At 35.8% G+C, this 20,719-nt stretch overlaps 1 protein-coding gene and 3 long non-coding RNA genes across 4 annotated transcripts; 2 read left to right on the top strand and 2 right to left on the bottom strand.

Annotated features, from left to right (window-relative positions):
• The first annotated feature begins 8,549 nt into the window (after positions 1-8,549).
• On the top strand, positions 8,550-9,299 carry LOC110926069. The gene is made up of 2 exons (XR_004864332.1): positions 8,550-8,636; positions 9,109-9,299. It is a non-coding gene; the product is annotated as an uncharacterized LOC110926069 (long non-coding RNA).
• Positions 9,300-14,684: 5,385 nt separating this feature from the next.
• On the top strand, positions 14,685-17,241 carry LOC110872735 (laccase-12-like). Its single transcript, XM_022121601.2, has 6 exons — positions 14,685-14,838; positions 14,942-15,093; positions 15,206-15,450; positions 15,542-15,670; positions 15,758-16,693; positions 16,963-17,241. Exons 1-6 carry the CDS (start codon positions 14,725-14,727, stop codon positions 17,091-17,093), a joined length of 1,707 nt encoding a protein of 568 aa, XP_021977293.1. The 5' UTR covers positions 14,685-14,724; the 3' UTR covers positions 17,094-17,241.
• LOC118481083 lies at positions 15,424-15,913 on the bottom strand. The gene is made up of 2 exons (XR_004864330.1): positions 15,773-15,913; positions 15,424-15,686 (listed from the first exon to the last, which is right to left on the bottom strand). It is a non-coding gene; the product is annotated as an uncharacterized LOC118481083 (long non-coding RNA).
• LOC110872739 lies at positions 16,510-17,736 on the bottom strand. Its single transcript, XR_002554672.2, has 3 exons — positions 17,266-17,736; positions 16,967-17,095; positions 16,510-16,648 (listed from the first exon to the last, which is right to left on the bottom strand). It is a non-coding gene; the product is annotated as an uncharacterized LOC110872739 (long non-coding RNA).
• Between the last annotated feature and the right edge of the window lie 2,983 nt (positions 17,737-20,719).

Genomic DNA, 20,719 nt, shown 5'->3' with positions numbered 1-20,719 from the left:
ATCGGTTCAAGTCTCGTTTTCACCTTTTTGAGTGTAAAAGAGTTGAAAGATAGATGAAAACCCATCTTCCAATCCTTTTCCACCGTGAAATGTTAAGATCTTTGGTAGATTTTAGGTTATTTATGTGGAAATCGGTTAGATCTAAGCTATTCATGGTGGAATGATGTCAAAACTTAGTGTTCTTGAAGAACACATGATGACATCACCCAAGAACACCTAGATCTTGGTGATTTCATGGATGAAATCCAAGTTTTGAAAGATAGAAAGATGTAGAATCGATTAATGAACAAAAACGTACAAGGATTAGAGCGAAATACTTACCGGTTTGAGAGAAATCTGAGATTTAGTGAGAAGAAGAGGCTGGTCGGTCAGAGCTTTTCCAAAAGTGGAAAGTTTGACAAGGACAGCCCTATTTATAGGCTTCCAAAAAAAGGAAAGGGTCAGCTGATCGAACAGCATCCCTGATCGAGCGGCTGTCCGATCGAACAGCCTGTTCGATCGGCTAGCCTGTTCGATCAGGCTGCCCTGTTCGATCGGCTTGCCTGATTTTGAGTGTTTCGCGACGATTTTTGATATTTCGACTTCGATGAACGATGATTTGAGAATGATAGGATTCCTAATCAAATTACTTTTAGTCTCAACTACTATATCTAACATACAAGCATCCTTACAACCATTTCGGGTTCGATTTCCATTGAGTTTGATTCACCTTTGAGTCTTGATTGATTTGATTGATTCACCACACACTTTATCATAAAGTAAGCATGCACAAGTAACACGTAAGGCACACACACACGTATAAAAGCATTAAAAATTATCCACACTTGAGTTTGATGATTGATTCGATTAGTTTGATTATTGATTGACTAGCTTTATTGCATTGTTACTTCCTATCATTCACAGTCGGTCGTTGATTCACAGTCGGTCGTTGATTCACAGTTCGATTATCGGCCGATTAGTTTGATTATACAACACTTACTCCAAATAATATGAAAATCAAAATGAAACTAAAGTGAAATTTATCTTTATTGATCTTTAATTCCAATAACAGTCAACTCTTGACTTTGACTTTGACTTTTAGGAAAACACGGGGTGTTACATCTAGAGAGCCAAACCCTAGTTCATCATATATCAACCAATTGAAGCATGAATCGAGGCTCAAATTCAAGAGGGAACATGAATTAACGATCACCCAAGCTAGGGGATCATAAGGTATGTTGAATTTTGATGTTTAATGAAGTTGAGAAATCTTGATGAACATCACAAGTAGTGATTTATGTATGAATTGTTTAGGTTATGGCCAAATTGACAATGTATGCTTGCTTAGGAACGAACCCTAAATGAAGATTTTGAGTAAATTGCTATAAATTGAGTATTTTGATGATTTACTACACCTAGCTAAGTGGGTTTATGTCTAATTCATGAAAGGGTATGAAATTGATTGTGAAAATGTGTAGTATGTGATGTGTACATGTATATAGATTGAGTATGGTATATAATTTGTATGATGTTTACTTGTATTGAAGAATGAAAGTGATAACTAGGAAGAAAAACATGAAATACTTGTACATTATGCTTAGGAAGTAGTACGCACACCAAGTGTTTTATGAAATGTCTAAAAGACAATAATAAGTGAAATTGTATGCAAGTAATGGGTAAATAGATATAGTTCATGTGAAGATTATCTAGGGATGATGTCGACTATACCTTATGCTTGTTTAAATGAATTAATGATGTTGAGTATGCTTCATGTAGGTCGTATGTTAGATGTGAATTTGATATGGTTGTTCATATGTATGAGCATATATGCTAATAAGAATGTGAATGTAATGACATGAGTGTATAGGAATCATGTCAAGATGGATGGGAGCATTGAAGGCTAACGGGCTAAGAAGACTCAATCAAGTAAGCGAACGAAAATACTGACGCGCAAGGTAAGTGAACTCCGAACTTACCCTTTAGTTTGGTAATGTATTTATGATATATGTTAATTGTTGAATGCAATGTAAGAAGATATAGATCGATGCTATTACTAAGTTAAGTTTTAATGAAATGGGTTGGAAGTGGTTAAGAAAGAGATTCGGTTAGGTTTGGGTAAGAAAGGGAACTTACATAATGAAATTATGCTTGAATGAATAAGATGAGTTATGTGTATTTGAGGACATGTTCATATAAATGGAAGCTAATGTACTAATCGTTTTTTTATTGAGAATTAATGTGAAGTATAGGCATGTTAACAAAGGAAGTGAAGGTTGACTCCACAATCCGATACGAGTAATCGAATGGATGGATGAAGGGGCTAGTATAAGAAAAAGCATGATATGTTGACGCGCTATTATGCTTGTGTTAAGATTTTTGTATTATGTCACCGGTTGCTAATAATGTGTTTGAATGTGGTGACTGCAGGCTATACATGTTTGGATGTTTCATCTAGAAGTGTACGCGGTTGAAGATCGAGTCAAGACACGGATTGTATGTGGGTGTGTACGTAGTCATTTAATTGAGACATGTATGTTAGTTTTTGGATTAATTTATAAAAAGAGATTAACGTATTTAAATGAAAGAAAGAATATCATGAAGGAAATTTTAAGTATGTAGTTTCCGCTGCGAATCTTAGGTTAAAACATGTTAGGGCGTTACAAGTTGGTATCAGAGCCTAGGTTTGAGCGAAATCAAGTACAAATGAGTGAGTACTTGAACTCAAACCTGTGTGCTCTTGTGACTAATGACCCGTACAATCCAAGACTCGATCAAGACCGAAAGGTAAGATTTAATATAAGTAAGTATGTGAGAGGTTACTAATAATGATGAATATTGAAAGGTGAGCTTGATGGATAATGAGGATGTTCCGCAGTCACAGGCTAGTACGAAAGCTAAGGTGTGTGATATGTCAGGAAAATGGACCCCAGGTACACAAATTTTAAAAATTTGCAAGCATTAGTATGTAGCATACCCTTATATACGAGGGTGAAATCCTTGAAGGATTCAAATGGGTGTGTCACGAACTTAAGACCGGTTCCCTGGACATAAAGTGATAATTCTTATGAGGACACGAGACTAGTATGTGGATTGCACACCTGGCCAGTGTGCAAGAAGCATAGGACGCTCGTGGGATGAATCTTAGGTTAAAACATGTTAGGGCGTTACAAGTTGGTATCAGAGCCTAGGTTTGAGCGAAATCAAGTACAAATGAGTGAGTACTTGAACTCAAACCTGTGTGCTCTTGTGACTAATGACCCGTACAATCCAAGACTCGATCAAGACCGAAAGGTAAGATTTAATATAAGTAAGTATGTGAGAGGTTACTAATAATGATGAATATTGAAAGGTGAGCTTGATGGATAATGAGGATGTTCCGCAGTCACAGGCTAGTACGAAAGCTAAGGTGTGTGATATGTCAGGAAAATGGACCCCAGGTACACAAATTTTAAAAATTTGCAAGCATTAGTATGTAGCATACCCTTATATACGAGGGTGAAATCCTTGAAGGATTCAAATGGGTGTGTCACGAACTTAAGACCGGTTCCCTGGACATAAAGTGATAATTCTTATGAGGACACGAGACTAGTATGTGGATTGCACACCTGGCCAGTGTGCAAGAAGCATAGGACGCTCGTGGGATCATAAGGATCATCATATATATGTCCGGACAAATCGGGATTAGGGGTCGTGTGGATTGGAAAGGGGTTCCCCGATTCTTTAAGAATCGGGTCAGACATGAGAAAGAAAGATAAGAATGAAAAGAATGAAAAATATGAATAAAGATAAAAAAAAATGAAAAGAATGTAAAGTATGAATGAAAGGTTTGAATTCGGGAATGAATTCAAACCGGAATGGAATGAAAGGAAGGAAAGGTTTGAATTCGTGAACGAATTCAAACGTGAATGGAATGGAATGAAAAGAATGGAAGGTATGAATGAAGGTTTGAATCCGTAGATGAATACGGATCAAACTCATGAAGAATGAAAAGAAGAATGAAAGTTAAATCCGTGGTGAATACGGATTAAATATGCAAGGAAGAAAAGAAGAATGAAAGGCTTGAGCCGTAAGCAGTAAACGAATCAAGTATGCGGAAAGGCAAAGTCGGATGGAAGGTAAGTAAAGCTTACGGCATTTAAAGTAGTACAACTACTTATGTATTTGAATAGAAATAAGAGATGTTAGTAGTCGAAAAGAGATTTCGAAATAATATGTTCCAACACGAATCGATACGGGTCGGAACAGGTTAGAACTGGCAGTAAACCATATTTGATGGTAAAAAGGGTAAAATGGTAATTTGGTCATGGAATAATGAAGGTATAATGAGTTTTGAAAGATTTTGTTATGATGTATGCCATGATAAGTAATAAGGGTAAAACGGTAATTTAGTTACATGGATGAATGAAAATAATGTTTAAAGAATACCCTGTGGCGTAAGCGATGATGGGTTAAATGTATGGAAGAAAGGTTTAAAGATTATGACCATACGGTGAAAATCCGTAATGAGCCAAATGAGCGAAATGGTAAATCGATACCATTTTATTTAAAATGTAAAAGGTTTGGGGTGTTTAGACCAAATGGGTCAATTAATGATGATATGATCAATTGATGATGATGATTAATGAACATTTGTTGAATTTTATGCTCACAGGATGAATAGCATATGGAAATTACGTTGCTATTAATCAGCAAGTAAAAATGCAATGTAATTAAACGAGTCACAGCATGATCCAAGCCAGGTATGTACGAATGAGATTGTAGTTAAAAAGTGTGACTTTTGGTTAATTATGTATTAAGGTCTTTTGTCGTAAGAACCAGAGCATTTGTTGACCAAAACACCCTCGAATGACAAAGCGGGTAAACGACCCTCATGGGCTATTTGGAAACAAGTATTATGAACGAGTAAGTATTTTGAGAAGTGTAAAGATTAAAGGTATAAGCTTTTGGGTTTTGCCGTAATAGGAGGATCCGAGGGTTAAAACTCGGATTATATAGATCACCACGTTAGCTCCACCACAAATGTAGTTGTGGTGGAAAATCAATTGATAAGAATTGTGAAAATATGAAGCTAGGAGCGAATAAAGGTGATCCATACTTAAAATAGACTTAAATACCCTTAACGGGTCAAAATAGACATATGATCGAAAACGGGTTTAAGAACGTATATAAACCCGTGATATGAACCTAGTACGATAGACAATATTGAAATTATGGGGTTCATGAGAAATTGGGATCAAACAAACGTGTTTGTTTGATAAGTGCATGAACGGGTCGAATAATTCTTAAATGAATATTAAGCCGAAAGCTTGTAAGTTAAGAATTTTCTTAATCCGGGCGTGGGATTTTGAGTCCATATGAAAGAGGACCAAATTTTGGTCATATAGGAAGAAACAGGAGGTTAAACGGGTAAACGGTTCAAAAGTTATGCGCGTTTAAGTATGCAAGAACGACCGAAAAATCTGCTGATGTACAGGTTCCACCGTAAATTACGGTGGGTACCGTAATTTACGGTGGGTACTGGGGATAAATGTTTGCACCGTAAGACAGGAGGTTTCCATCGTAACAAAGTTGCCACCGTAAGTTACGGTAGGTACCGTAATTTACGGTGGAGGTCAAATTTGAGCAAAGATATATATGACATTGTGTAATCATTTTGGGATGCACTTTTTGACCGAAACCAAGTTCTGATGCATTTTTGATAAAGGACTTTTGCCCAAAATAAAAATTTTCCAAGCTGACCTGGCAGCTCGACCCCAGCCAGGGGCTCTGCCCCCGAACCCCCGTTAGTATAAAAAGGTATGTACGTACGTATGAGTTATGTATGAATGTATGCAAGTATGAAGTAATGTATGAAAGATATGCACGTATGAAGTTACATAGTAATGTATGCACGTATGAGGTTATGTATGATTGTACACACGTATGTAGAAGATGTAGGAATGTATGTACGTATGAAGATGCGTATGTAGGTAAGTACGAATGTATGCATGAGTATATGTGTAAATGTAGAGATGAAGTAATGTATGAACGTATGTGGATATGTATGAAGTAGGCATGAATGTATGTACGTATGCATGAGGAAAGAATTATCGTCCATGAAGGTATGAGGGGTATGTATGAATGTACGCATGTACGTAGAGGTGTAGGAATGTATGCAAGTATGTATATATATATATATATATATGTATGTATATATATGTATGTATATATATGTATGAGTATATGCACGTATGTAAGTATGTATGAATGTATGCAAAAACGTATGAATGTATGTATGTACGCACGTGGGAAAGCATGTGCGTATGTACGATTTAGATACGTTCGAGTATTAACGTTATTAACCGTGTTTCCGTTGAGAAAGCAATGTAATGCAGGTATGAGAACATTGGATGCACGAGGAATTGAAGTTGATCTCAAAAAGGGTAAAGTTACGTTATGTTACGAATTGAACCAATTATGAACCTTGTAAGGGTTTTATGAGTATGAGTATGTTATCATATCTAAAGTGTCGAAGTGTTATAAACATTGTATGAAAGTTATGGCCATTATTTATATTAAATGCAAAGATCCTTGTGAATTCTCAATTATGTAAGCTTAGGTCTTGCAAGTTATATTATTTGATCCATGAACAGTATAATGCTGATACAAATCAGAAATTTGTGAAGGAGTTATGGGTGAATAAACACCAAGTTAAACAAAAGAATGAAATGAAATAAGATAACCTTTGATGTTAAATATAAGAAGGATGAAGTGACATGCTGTAAGTATGCTCGGACTAGAAGTAAGTACAATGCATACTCCAATATGTAATGACCCGTCATGAACAGGTTAAACGAATGAAAATGATATGTTAGAGAGCGGTGATGCATTGACCTGTTATAAATAGGTCAAACGAACCAGAGTTTTTAAAGAAACTAGAAATGGGATTGAATGTGCATAGTACATGTCGGTAGCAAACGTAGTGCAATGTTGAATCTCGAGTTGAGTACGAGAGGTGAGCATGAAATAGTAGTTATGTTGCAAGTATGTTTTCAGGTGTAGGTAAATAGATGTATGAGTGTACATATATGAACGTACGTACGTATGTGTTAAAGGGGATTGAATGTGCACAAAGGAATAAAGCTTGTATGTATTTATGCATGTATGTATGCATGTGTGAATGTATTCATGAAGGTATGTATATATGTATGTAGGAACATACGTGTAAATGTAAGTATATGAGTATTACATTTGATTTAAGAAAGTAACGATAAGACGTATAGTTATATATGTTCATGAATGGGACCCTTTTTATAAGGTATGAGTGAATTCTTGCCATGGTGTGTATTGTGAATGAAATGAATGAATAGCCAAGTAGTGATGATCATCACTAAGGAGCTAACAGGAGACAAGAATCCGAAATCCAAAGATATATGAATTTATTTTAGAAGTGTGCTATATAGAAGGACTGGTAGTAACCGGTAAGTAAAGAATTATGGCCCCGTGGATATGAGCAAGGTTTCGGGGACGAAACCTCTTTTAAGGGGGGTAGACTTGTAACACCCCAAAAACGAGTTTGGTAATTTAGACTCGGTTACTATTAAGAAACGGGTAAGGTACCGTTAATGAGAAAAGTTAACCTGAAAAAGGAGGATTAACTAGGAATAATTAACCTAGTTGATTATTGGTCTCGTTAGTAGTAAGCGAAGAGTTGTAGCCTTATTTGATTTAAACGAAACATGAGGGACCAAAGTGGGATAACTTGAAAGTTGTTATGTTAAATGAAAATAATACACACACACACACACACTTCGTGTGTGTTCTGTACGTGATCAGGGGAAGGCTCTAGAGAGCCAAACCCTAGTTCATCATATATCAACCAATTGAAGCATGAATCGAGGCTCAAATTCAAGAAGGAACATGAATTAACGATCACCCAAGCTAGGGGATCATAAGGTATGTTGAATTTTGATGTTTAATGAAGTTGAGAAATCTTGATGAACATCACAAGTAGTGATTTATGTATGAATTGTTTAGGTTATGGCCAAATTGACAATGTATGCTTGCTTAGGAACGAACCCTAAGTGAAGATTTTGAGTAAATTGCTATAAATTGAGTATTTTGATGATTTACTACACCTAGCTAAGTGGGTTTATGTCTAATTCATGAAAGGGTATGAAATTGATTGTGAAAATGTGTAGTATGTGATGTGTACATGTATATAGATTGAGTATGGTATATAATTTGTATGATGTTTACTTGTATTGAAGAATGAAAGTGATAACTAGGAAGAAAAACATGAAATACTTGTACATTATACTTAGGAAGTAGTACGCACACCAAGTGTTTGATGAAATGTCTAAAAGACAATAATAAGTGAAATTGTATGCAAGTAATGGGTAAATAGATATAGTTCATGTGAAGATTATCTAGGGATGATGTCGAGTATACCTTATGCTTGTTTAAATGAATTAATGATGTTGAGTATGCTTCATGTAGGTCGTATGTTAGATGTGAATTTGATATGGTTGTTCATATGTATGAGCATATATGCTAATAAGAATGTGAATGTAATGACATGAGTGTATAAGAATCATGTCAAGATGGATGGGAGCATTGAAGGCTAACGGGCTAAGAAGACTCAATCAAGTAAGCGAACGAAAATACGGACGCGCAAGGTAAGTGAACTCCGAACTTACCCTTTAGTTTGGTAATGTATTTATGATATATGTTAATTGTTGAATGCAATGTAAGAAGATATAGATCGATGCTATTACTAAGTTAAGTTTTAATGGAATGGGTTGGAAGTGGTTAAGAAAGAGATTCGATTAGGTTTGGGTAAGAAAGGGAACTTACATAATGAAATTATGCTTGAATGAATAAGATGAGTTATGTGTATTTGAGGACATGTTCATATAAATGGAAGCTAATGTACTAATCGTTTTTCTATTGAGAATTAATGTGAAGTATAGGCATGTTAACAAAGGAAGTGAAGGTTGACTCCACAATCCGATACGAGTAATCGAATAGATGGATGAAGGGGCTAGTATAAAAAAAAGCATGATATGTTGACGCGCTATTATGCTTGTGTTAAGATTTTTGTATTATGTCACCGGTTGCTAATAATGTGTTTGAATATGGTGACTGCAGGCTATACATGTTTGGATGTTTCATCTAGAAGTGTACGCGGTTGAAGATCGAGTCAAGACACGGATTGTATGTGGGTGTGTACGTAGTCATTTAATTGAGAGATGTATGTTAGTTTTTGGATTAATTTATAAAAAGAGATTAATGTATTTAAATGAAAGAAAGAATATCATGAAGGAAATTTTAGGTATGTAGTTTCCGCTGCGAATCTTAGGTTAAAACATGTTAGGGCGTTACACCTAGACTACCTTGGCATGATCTTGAGCTCCTTTGTTCACTATAAAAGGACTTGAGTTGTGACCATTTTTCCTTGCTCATTCACATTACACTCAAGGCACTCTCTGGAGCTTCTCTGGACAGCAAACAAGTTCCTCTTAAGTCCCTAATCCTATTTAGGATCTTTGTAAGTAATCCTAACCATTCATAATTAAGTTTAGCTTAGTTAATTAGCTAAAAGTCAAACTGTCGTAATTAAGGTTTGACTTCGAGATTAGTCCATAATTACTCAGTCAAATCTCGAATTAAAAATACCTATAAGTAGGTAATTATGTGGGTAACAAACCCTTAAAAGGGTGTTTCCAGATTCCCACTCTAACCATGTTAATTGTCGAGTCAAAGTATATTTAAAAAGTCAACAGAATGCTTAAATCCAAATTAACTCATAATTAGCAATGTAGGATACATGCAACCTCTTTGATCATTAATATAACTTGGTAACTAATGTAAGAACATGTCCCAACATGTTCAACTCGACAATTTTCTGTTTAGACCCGGTTTGGAACCGAAAGTCGCATAGTTTGACTTTCGCTTTGACTTTCAGTTCTGACCCGTTTTAGTCAAGTTTAGGATTGCCTTAGAGCTTCTTTTGAACCTAGTAACATGTTAGTATAACCCTCTGTGATTATACGGCTTGGTTCACTAGTTGTCTAATTATTATGCAAGTTTCCGTTAAATGCCCTTATGTTGACCATTATGCCAAATGTCCATAAAATATGATTTTTGAAAATGTAAAAGGGTAGACATCTTAGTTACTGAATTATAAACTTGTACCTAAATTTTGACATCAGTTTGAGGTCTAGATTAGGAGTTATGCTCATTAGCGTAATTAGAAGCTTTCTTATTAATTAAATAGCATAATTAGCATATAGCCTATCTAAACCCAAATTTTTATACCAAACTTTATACCCACTGATATATAATAATATTTTGGGATTTTTAGAAATTTTTATTTATTTTTAGGCTGAGCATAACTTAGAGTTTTAAGCTTAATTCGGTTATTGCCGGTTATGCCCTTTTAGGCTATAAAATGAGTTTTATAAATCCTTTTGACCTCAAACCTTTTTCTACTATTCTATTATGTTAAATATATTATTTTGAGTCTTCTGGAATTATAAAAACATCAGCTTTTCTTTCAAAACCCGGAAATGGCTCCAAATCGCCTTTTTAGGCATTTTTACGACATAGTATGTATCAAAACTAGTTTATATATATAAGAGTTGATACCTACTGAAATATTTAGTAAAATTTTATATTATAACAGTAAACTAAGGTTTCAAACTCAGATTTCCAGTTTTGATCTTTTAGGCTTATGTGAAATTACCAAAATGTCCTTTCGGTGCATAGGATGGTTATAATTAATAAAATTCACATACATATGATATCCTACTGTTATAACATAGTAAACTAAGCATATTTACTGAGTTATTCAGATATATAACTCAGATTGCTAGTTTAACTCTTTTATACCCTTTTAAATGACCAAAATGCCCTTATGAGGCGTAGTTTGAGTTTAAAATTATTTTGGGCATAATAGGACATATTTTACTGATATCACAACATATTTGGTGCATATAATCTCAGGAAACTTGTATATTATTTATATGGTTACCCGTTACGCACTTCCGCGTTCGGATCGGTTTATGTAACTAGTTTACACATATTAGCCGAAACGGGTCAAACCGTATCATCTTTGTCTCAAAATCCAGAATGTGTTTAATTTACCCATATTATACAAGTCTCTAAACTTGTTGGGTCTAAATCACATTCCTTCCCGGTTTTCGCCTTCCATGCGATTAAACCGTATTTATTCCGGTCTAAGCTTAGGCTATATTAAAGACCCGTTAGGATTCTAATAGGTTATTATAAACCTTCGTTCCAGAATAGCAGACCAGTAAAAGACACTTGCATTTGCTTATTGTGGTTTTATACTTGCTTAGGTAAATACTTTTAACTTATTTTCCCTTATACGGGCTTGGGGTACGGTATATAAAATACCGCTTGGTCGGGCAATTGACCCTAACTCATTAGTAGTTGGGTATTATCAATGTGACCCGTTTAAAAATTGGTTTTGTTTGTTTCACGCCTTTGGGAGTTTAATGACCATGTCCCGGATATCCTTGGCATCATTCATGAAATGGCCCGGGTGTAGGCATACACCCAACAATGTGTCCATATTATTAAGGTATAACGTTGGTTTCCCGCCGCGGATTTATACTATGTAGTGTGTCTATTAATCTTAAATCCGGCACGAACCGGGCGACTAAACGCATAACAAACATGTAATTCTTTTACAAGTTTAAATTGGATTAATTATCCCAAGTTATAAAAAGTTTTGTGCCATGTGCATCCTAATCAATTTTTAAAATGTTTTCAAAATGAGTCAGTTAAATTGTATTTACCAGTGTAAACTGACGTATTTTCCCCAAAAATATTAAGTGCAAGTTCTACACGAAATAGGCTGGCTACTCCTTAGCATCGTTAGAGTCTCGCAAACTTGGATGCCATTATCTGTTGAACAGTTTTCTCCTTTTTATTTCGATCCGCCTGTGGATCTATTTCAGCTATATGTGATACTTGGATATTACATTTTGTTTGGTTGAAATAAATTTGTTTTATTGCTTCCGCTGTGCATTATAATTTGTGTTGTTTGACTATGATGATATCAATTACATCACGATACTCCCCCACCGAGCCCACTGGTGACATGTGGAAATTAGGGGTGTGACACGCCATACCCCACTAAGCGATTTACGACACGGAATAAAATCCCAACTTTTTTTTATTGAATCAATTCTTGTAATCAGTGTTGTAGTAATCGCTAGTCGCTAGTCGGGCGGCGAGATGGGGACTAGCAATTAATTGGGGATTAATCGGAATTAATGGGGATTAATCGGCGACTAATCATGGATTAACTGGCACCTAGTCGGGACTTTTACAACCATGCTTGTAATAGGTTTCTTTTGACTCTTTGATGTAGATGGTGTCAATTGGAATCACTTAATGTACTAAATATTAATATAAACATTTAATTACTAATTATTAAACAAAAAAAAACATTAATTTTAATTGATTTGATGCTAAATTGTTTTCATCTAAGATTGTTTTAGAGTAAATTATAGATCAAAGTAAAAAAAAATATATTTTCCCATGGTTAAAAGAATAAAAAATACACTTTTAAGCTAGTAACATGAGAGGGTCCATGGAGCTTTTTGGTTAAAATGAATGGTGGTGTGTTTGTTAATAGGAGTGAAAGGAATAAAAAAGCAGAAAAGACTTGTCATGATATAACAACAAAACACTAAAGTAGTTAGTAAGGATCTAACATTGGATGGACAACCCACCAAACAAGGGGGAGAGGACATGATCATGAAACCATCTTTGTCAACACTAACTAATTTTGTTTTTTTAACAACTCAATCTAACTACATCTCACCTAAGTGTGACTTTGTTTTTGCCATTACTTTTCATATATCAAGTAAATATATTTATTTCATAGTTAGAAATCACTGTGCATTTAGGTTTGATCGTAAGGCAATAGGAAATGCATATGAGCATAATTACAGGCAAAAAGAAGTCAGAATTTGATTAACTTTGTTTTGTTAGACCAAATATTGTCGATTAACGCCCCCATATCAAATCTGGAGGCATTAAAGTATTAAACAGCGTGTCGGCTTGTTACTGTGGGCGCCGTTGAGATCCATCGCCATTCCATGGCAACGCTAATGTGGAAGAATGTGGAAGAAGGTTTGTTTAGTAATTTTAGTACACCTAGTTATTGGGTGTTTGTTTAGATATTACTCAAGTTCCTACGTGACGGTGATGTGACAGTGGTTTAGTTAATCGAAAACACATGGTCTTATGTAAACCATACCGAAAACCAAAACATTTACTAAAACTAAAAGTGATATCTTAACCAAGAACCAGACTTTTGTAATAACTAAAACCGATATCTTAACCAAGTATGCAATTGGTTTATCATAGTTCATTTGTTTTTATATTAATAGGGTATTAGTCTAATCAATGTATTATTTATTGCATAATATAGTGAACAAATGTTATTTAATTCCACAAGAGAATTCGAAAACTCAACTTAACACGTAAAATGTTACTATATATTTTAATCTGTGATAAATAAAACCAACAAATATTTAAACATGTTCTTTGTAATGAGTAGAATAGAATGATTTCCACCGATTAAAATAATCATAAAGTAAATAATGACGGTCATAAAATTTGGTGTTTACATCATATTCAAAATTAAATTATACAAAAGTACGATTCAATACAGTCTATTGGTTATGATGAATATCGAATTTAGGGGAGTAAATATTTTTTAAGCTAGTGGAGGAAATTGCAAATATAATATTAGCTATGTGAATCTAAACAATAATATAATATTTGACCTGATCTTAATCCATGATTAGTTATGTTCTCATCATGACACTTAGTTGGGGTTTGTCCAGGTTAACGACAATAGTCAATGGTTTAATTATTTACAGTTTTAGGTGAAATTTAATTTCATATGTATATATATTTCTTTATAAAGAAAGAACATATCAAATTTGTTATTATAGTTTGATTAATATGATACAAATCATTTAATAGAACTTTCATAATCAATTCTTCAAATAAATCCATAAATTCTTATTTCACACTCCTGAAAAAGAAATATAAACATGAAGTTCACATTGACAACTAATTTTTTACAGCCTTTAAAATTATAAGGCCTAAAGCCCTTCGTTAAACACTAAAATCTAAAACACTATTTAACTTCCTGTATATTTTTACATGTAAAATAATCAAGATTGCGTTAAAGGTTTTGATCCAAAGCTTCGTTTGTGTTAGTGTTTGAAGATTCAAGTATTTGATATGAGATGGAAAAATACCATTAATCTTAATATCTTATCACAATTCACAATGGTAAGACATCTTGAAAACTCCAGTGTGAGAAAACTGAGATATATGAACCACTATCCAAAACATAAGCTTTTTATATAAAAAAAATAGAGCTAAAACAATTAGTAAACTAAAAGTACATCCACATGAGTGGTCAACTAATTACTGTTAAAAGAAGATCATGAGGCTAATATTGATGTAGGGGTTAGTAGAATTAAGAAACAAGCATTCATGAAAACAGATCACATTGTAACTTAGGTGAGTGGGTGCACCAACTTGTGTTGATTGAACCATGTTGCTTTTGTAGCCTGACCATCACCCATGGACCAAAACCTACTTTGCCAACCTCAAAACTACTCACTTTTATCCTCTCTATATAAGAGCCTCTTGTTTCCCACATTTTCACCACTCATTTTCCCACCAAAACACACTTAACCGATACAAATGGAGCGCGTGTTCAGCAACACTCGATGCACGTTCTCCTTACTAAGCTTGTTACTTCTTTTCTCGAGCGTTTCCTTGTTAGCAAATGCAAAAACTCACAACCATGACTTCGTCGTATGAATTCTTGTCTCTATATCTATAGTTTTCCTAACTTCCTGGGTTTATTTTTGTGATAAATACTAGACAATGCTAACTAACTCGTGCTTATGATTTTAAGGTTCAAGCAACAAAAGTAAAGAGGCTATGCGAAACCCATAATTCCATCACCGTCAACGGGCAGTTCCCGGGTCCGACCTTAGAAGTGAACGATGGCGATACTTTAGTGATACATGTTACAAACAAAGCCAGATATAATGTCACCATTCACTGGTACAACTATATAATCTTTGAAAGTGTCTCTATATACAACTTTATTATAAGAATGAAGAACATTGTCATTCGATCTCATTAACATTATTTATTTGTGTTTATGATTTTTAAGGCATGGTGTTAGACAACTGACGACAGCATGGGCAGATGGACCAGAGTTCATCACACAATGTCCGATTAGACCAGGAGGGAGCTATACATACAGGTTCACAATTTCGGGTCAACAAGGAACATTATGGTGGCATGCACATAGCTCGTGGCTACGAGCCACTGTTTATGGTGCTATTATTATTCACCCACAAGAAGGATACTCCTACCCTTTCCCTAAGCCAGACCATGAATCGCTCATTACTCTTGGTATAAAGTTTATTCGCAAAGAAAATGTACATTTAGCAGAAGTCCAAAATATTACATATGTGATCTAATATGATGATGATGACGATGGCAGGTGAATGGTGGGATGCAAACCCGATAGATGTTGTACGAGAAGCCACAAGAACAGGTGCAGCTCCAAACGTTTCTGATGCGTATACCATTAACGGTCAACCTGGTGATCTCTATAAATGCTCTAGCAAAGGTCTGCTTCTACAGTTCTACAAAATATATGAAAATTTAAAATTTTTGATATTGTTAAGAAAATAAATTAATGTTTTTTTGAATATAGATACAATCAAAGTACCAGTCAACCCAGGAGAAACAAGCCTAATTCGGGTGATTAATGCTGCTCTAAATCAACAACTATTTTTCACTATTGCTAACCACAAGCTTACAGTGGTGGGAGCGGATGCTTCCTACGTAAAACCCTTTACCACGAAAGTCCTCATGCTTGGACCGGGACAGACCACCGATGTCCTCATGAAAGCCGACCAGCCGACAGGCCGTTACTACATTGCTGCACGGGCTTACGCCAGTGCACAAGGTGCACCGTTCGACAACACCACCACCACCGCCATTTTGGAGTACAAATCCGCCACTTCAAAGCCAATTATGCCGCCTCTCCCGGCATATAACGACACTGCCACCGCTACCGCCTTCACCACCAGCTTCAGAAGCCTTAGAAAACCCATTGTCCCGACTGAAATTGACCACAATCTGTTCATCACGATGGGACTTGGAATCAACCAGTGCCCCCCAAAAACACGGGCTAGAAACTGTCAGGCGCCCAATGGGACCCGCTTCACCGCCAGCATGAACAATGTGTCGTTTGTACTCCCATCAAATATCTCTATACTTCAAGCACATCACCAAGGAATACCAGGGGTCTTCACAACCGATTTTCCGGCAAAGCCACCGGTTACCTTTGATTATACGGGTAATGTAAGCCGGTCGTTGTGGCAGCCTACTCGTGGGACCAAGGTGTATAAGTTGAAATATGGATCAAGTGTTCAGATTGTGTTGCAAGGAACAAATATCTTTACAGCTGAGAACCACCCGATTCATCTTCATGGATACGATTTCTATATACTTGCAGAGGGATTCGGAAACTTCAACCCTAAAACCGATACTGCTAAATTCAACCTTGTGGACCCACCTCTTAGAAATACAGTTAGCTTACCTGTCAAAGGATGGGCAGTCATTAGATTTGTTGCTGATAATCCAGGTAAACAATAGACATATTGGGTAACAGTCAAAAGAGGCTACTTTAGTGCGGGTCAAAATGGGTCATGTGGGTTGGGTTGACCCAAAACACTTTCACATACAAAATCTTCAAGTATTTTAAACCTTGAAAATACACTTTGGATAGCTAACTGTTGTTTCTAGTTTACCATCTCAACCGAATTGACCCAATAAAATGTAAATGGGCCAGAATTGCCACATGAACAAATAAGTATGTATGTATGTTTCTCATTTTCTTCTTTATGTTCTCAGGTACCTGGATCATGCACTGCCACTTAGACGTACACATCGGTTGGGGTCTGGCCACAGTGTTTGTTGTGGAGGATGGGCCTGGGCCAATGCAGAAACTGGAGCAACCGCCACCAGATTTACCTGTGTGCTAAAACTGATATATAATTCACCATCAAAGTGAAAATTAAATTAGCTAGCATTCTTGTTGTCTAGAATTATAATTTTCGATTTGTTCTTATAAGCATATTGTTATTTGTACTTTACGGATTAAAATCAAACAACAAACATTTGTTTCCGAAACAATGAAAAGAATACCGCTGACACCTCATTGATCTTCAAGCCTACATTCCTATCGTGAAAAACACGATTGTTATCCCATCAACTGCTCCCCATATTGCATAGATTCTTCCTTTATTGCATTCCAGGCATTGACATCGCGATCAAGCATTTTATCAAACAGTTGGTGTGCGAAATTAATGTCCCCTAATCTTGCACAGCAAAAACAATTGTCACCTAATCCTGTTTCGGTTTGTCGGGTCGGACCTTAACTGAAATGATACCATTCTGAAACAACATTGAAACATTGATTAAGGAATACAAGAGTTTCCATTGATTACGACATATGGCTGATGTACAACGAATAAAAGAATACTAAAACAAGAAACCATCACATAGATTGCAACAATGAAACATCATACGTTGATCATCACCGCCACCTGCACCACCGCTATTGCAATTGCGCTGGTGAGAACGACGGTGTTAACACCCATGTTATTTAAATTCAAAGAAAGGGTCTTATTTCGAAAATTTTACTGATATTTAAAAAAAAATATGACCTTAAATATGACATTACTGAAATCTTATATACTTGATTTTTACATATTAAGAAAACTATGGTGGAATTGTTTTTTTATTTCAAAAAAAAAAAAAAAAATTCATTGGTCCATGATTTCCCTCTCTCCTTCCTTTCATCGGTGGCTCCCTACCGATTTTGTTCCCCGAAATAGCTCACCGCCTTGATGGCGGCACTGCCCCAATCGGCAAAATTGGTTCCCGCACGGGGTCACCGAGGGTGCCCCGCTCCCCCTAATGACAATTGGTATTACCAAAAGACTGTTCATTAATATCCGGTGAAGAGTTAATCCTAATAGTTCCGGTAAATTTATGGGATAAGATAAACTGAAAGAAAACCATCACTTAAATTTATGGGATGAGATAAAGGGAAAGAAAACCATCACTAGTGTTCTAGTGGTGACCACAGGTATTTAAGTTCCACTTATGGTGGGCTCGGGTGAGTTTTCTCTTACAGGTCTCAAGTTCGAGTCTGGATGATAGGGGTTTCTCATTGAGGGGTTCAAATTGGAGATCTATTGTGCGAGGGGTCTCTGTAGCGCGGACCCGGTTAAGACAACGTATGCTAGACCTCCCGACATTCGCAAATAATTCACACCTTTCAGGAAAAAAAAGATAAATTGAAAGAAAAGAAAGAGAAGGGCGAGTAGATAAAAAGAAGAAAATAATAAATATTAGTTAGTTGTTTAGAGATAATTATTAGTATGAATTAATAGGTTTATCTTGTTGTTTTATTTATTGGTTAATTAATTAGGTATTAGAGTTTGTTTTGGTTTATGATAACTTGTTTAGCAAGTAATTAGTTTAGTATAAATAGATGTGTTAGGTTATGCAATTATTTGGATGTTTTGCTTTGTTCTTTAAAATAATATATAAAAGAGTCGTGAAGAGTTCTCACAAAATCATTGTGTTGGTGCGTTTTTGATCCGATTGATTCCAACATCCCGCCCTAAGACTTTGATCTTGATCAACCTCCATTAGTGGTGTTTAGTATTAACCGCATTAGACAATGTTAAGTGAGATTACATGTTACAAAACATGAGCTGATCATCCCCAAAAGAGGCGGGCGGTTTACTTAGAGATGCAAATGTTGCCCTTCTCACAAAGTGGTGGTCGAGATTAAAAACGAGTCTATCCCTCTTTGGAAAATGGTCATTCTTTCCATGCATTCATCGAATCGTTCTTGGCTTACTCCCCCTTATTCCAATAGCCAACCCGAAACTTGGAGCCACCATTGCAAAATTGGATAATGTTTTAGTAGCCTCCAACATTAAACTGGGTAATCCATTCGTTGGGAAAGTCGGGTTGGGAGATAAGGTTCGCTTTTGGTTGGATCCTTGGTTATGCTCTGACCCACTTAGAGATTGTTATCCGAACTTATTCAAGCAAGAAACTGATAAAGCAAGGCTGGTTAAAGACTGTTTTGAGATGGAGAATGGGTACATATCTTGGAAATCGGAATGGAAGGTGGTCACCCTAAACCAACGGGAGGCCGCTGAACTACAGACTTGCGCTTCTCTCCTTGAACAGGAATGAAGATAGATGGGTGATAGCTCGAGCTCCTTCTTTGTTTCATCGATGAAGTGGTTTTATATAAGGCTGCCCCGTTCGTTTTTAAATGGAACAACTGGGTCCTGAAGAAGATCAATATCTTCGCTTGGAGAGCCGACATGAACAGAATCCTGATCACTAAAGCCTTGAAATCCATAAATGTTAATTTGGGGGCTGGAACTTGCATGTTATGTGGGGAAACTGAGGAAACCACAGATCATATCATGACTTGCCATTTCGCAACTGTGGTATGGCTGTTCATTTCCATATGGTGCAAGATTTCCCCAATTTATGGCTTTTCTTTTCGAGACCTCCTCTCCATCCATCATTCTTGCAACTTGGATAAGTGAAAAAAGAAGGTGTTTTTTGGGATTATTCTCATTACATGTTGGTGCATATGGAGGAGTAGAAACGATCTTCTCTTCTATTCCAATCCGGCTAGCATTGAAAAAAACCATCGAGGACATAAACGCTTTGGGGCTCCATTGGATAAAAAATAGATCTCCTCTTAAAAATATTGTATGGAATGATTGGTATATAGATTTCCTTTGTTATTTGGCACGTAGTATGATTTGTTTCTAGCATCTTGCTAGCCGTTTTTAATTAAATTAGCTGTTAAAAAAAACACGAGCGGATAAATTAACCCAAAGCCCAACATCAATATCAAAATTATTCAACCCAATTTTATGTTGCCCCCATCTTCAGCTTGATGTATGGTCTTTGTATTAACATCCCCTCTGGGCTTTGGACTTCAAGACTAGCGTATTGGACGCAGGTGAGCATACTATACGCCACCTACATTAGCTTCTTGACAACTTTCCACTTTTATTTCATTTTCATACTATTTTTTTTATCACACAAGCCATTATAATTCATTAGTCTCAAATGAGACTTTTAACATCACACATATATTAGCGTACAACTCATATACATTAATTCACACTTCATATAAATTCACTCATATCAAAGACTTTACTTATATACTCATAATCACGTAATACTCGCAAGTTTACTCACCAACATTCTTATGCTTGCAACATGTAATTTTCTAAACTTGAAACAAAGGGTCCATGTCACCTTTTTTTATTAGAATGAATGGTTTTATTACTGTATTTGTTATTAGGGATGAAAAGAAAAAGAAGGCAGAAAAGACTTTACTTGAAATGATGATTATAAAAAAAAAAAAAAAAAAAAAAAAGGTAAGGGATCTAACGTTGGATTGACAACACACCAAACAAGGGGGAGATGACATGATCATGAAACTATCTCTGTCAACACTAACTAACTAGTTCTATACCCGCCCGGTGGCCGGGTAGTTTAATGTCATAAGGCCAAACTATCTTTCTTTGCATTCTAAACCAGAATATAGTATGGT

The sequence above is a fragment of the Helianthus annuus genome, chromosome 8, assembly GCF_002127325.2.
Source record: "Helianthus annuus cultivar XRQ/B chromosome 8, HanXRQr2.0-SUNRISE, whole genome shotgun sequence".
Lineage (NCBI taxonomy): Eukaryota > Viridiplantae > Streptophyta > Magnoliopsida > Asterales > Asteraceae > Helianthus > Helianthus annuus.
This window is presented reverse-complemented; position numbering and strand designations above follow the sequence as displayed.

Bases quoted from the DNA above. Each gene is read 5' to 3' on its own strand.
- LOC110872735 (XM_022121601.2), top strand. From the start codon at position 14,725: ATGGAGCGCGTGTTCAGCAACACTCGATGCACGTTCTCCTTACTAAGC. The intron at 15,094-15,205 runs GTACAACTATAT...ATGATTTTTAAG, and splicing joins TATAATGTCACCATTCACTG to GCATGGTGTTAGACAACTGA. The intron at 15,671-15,757 runs GTCTGCTTCTAC...TTTTGAATATAG, and splicing joins CTATAAATGCTCTAGCAAAG to ATACAATCAAAGTACCAGTC.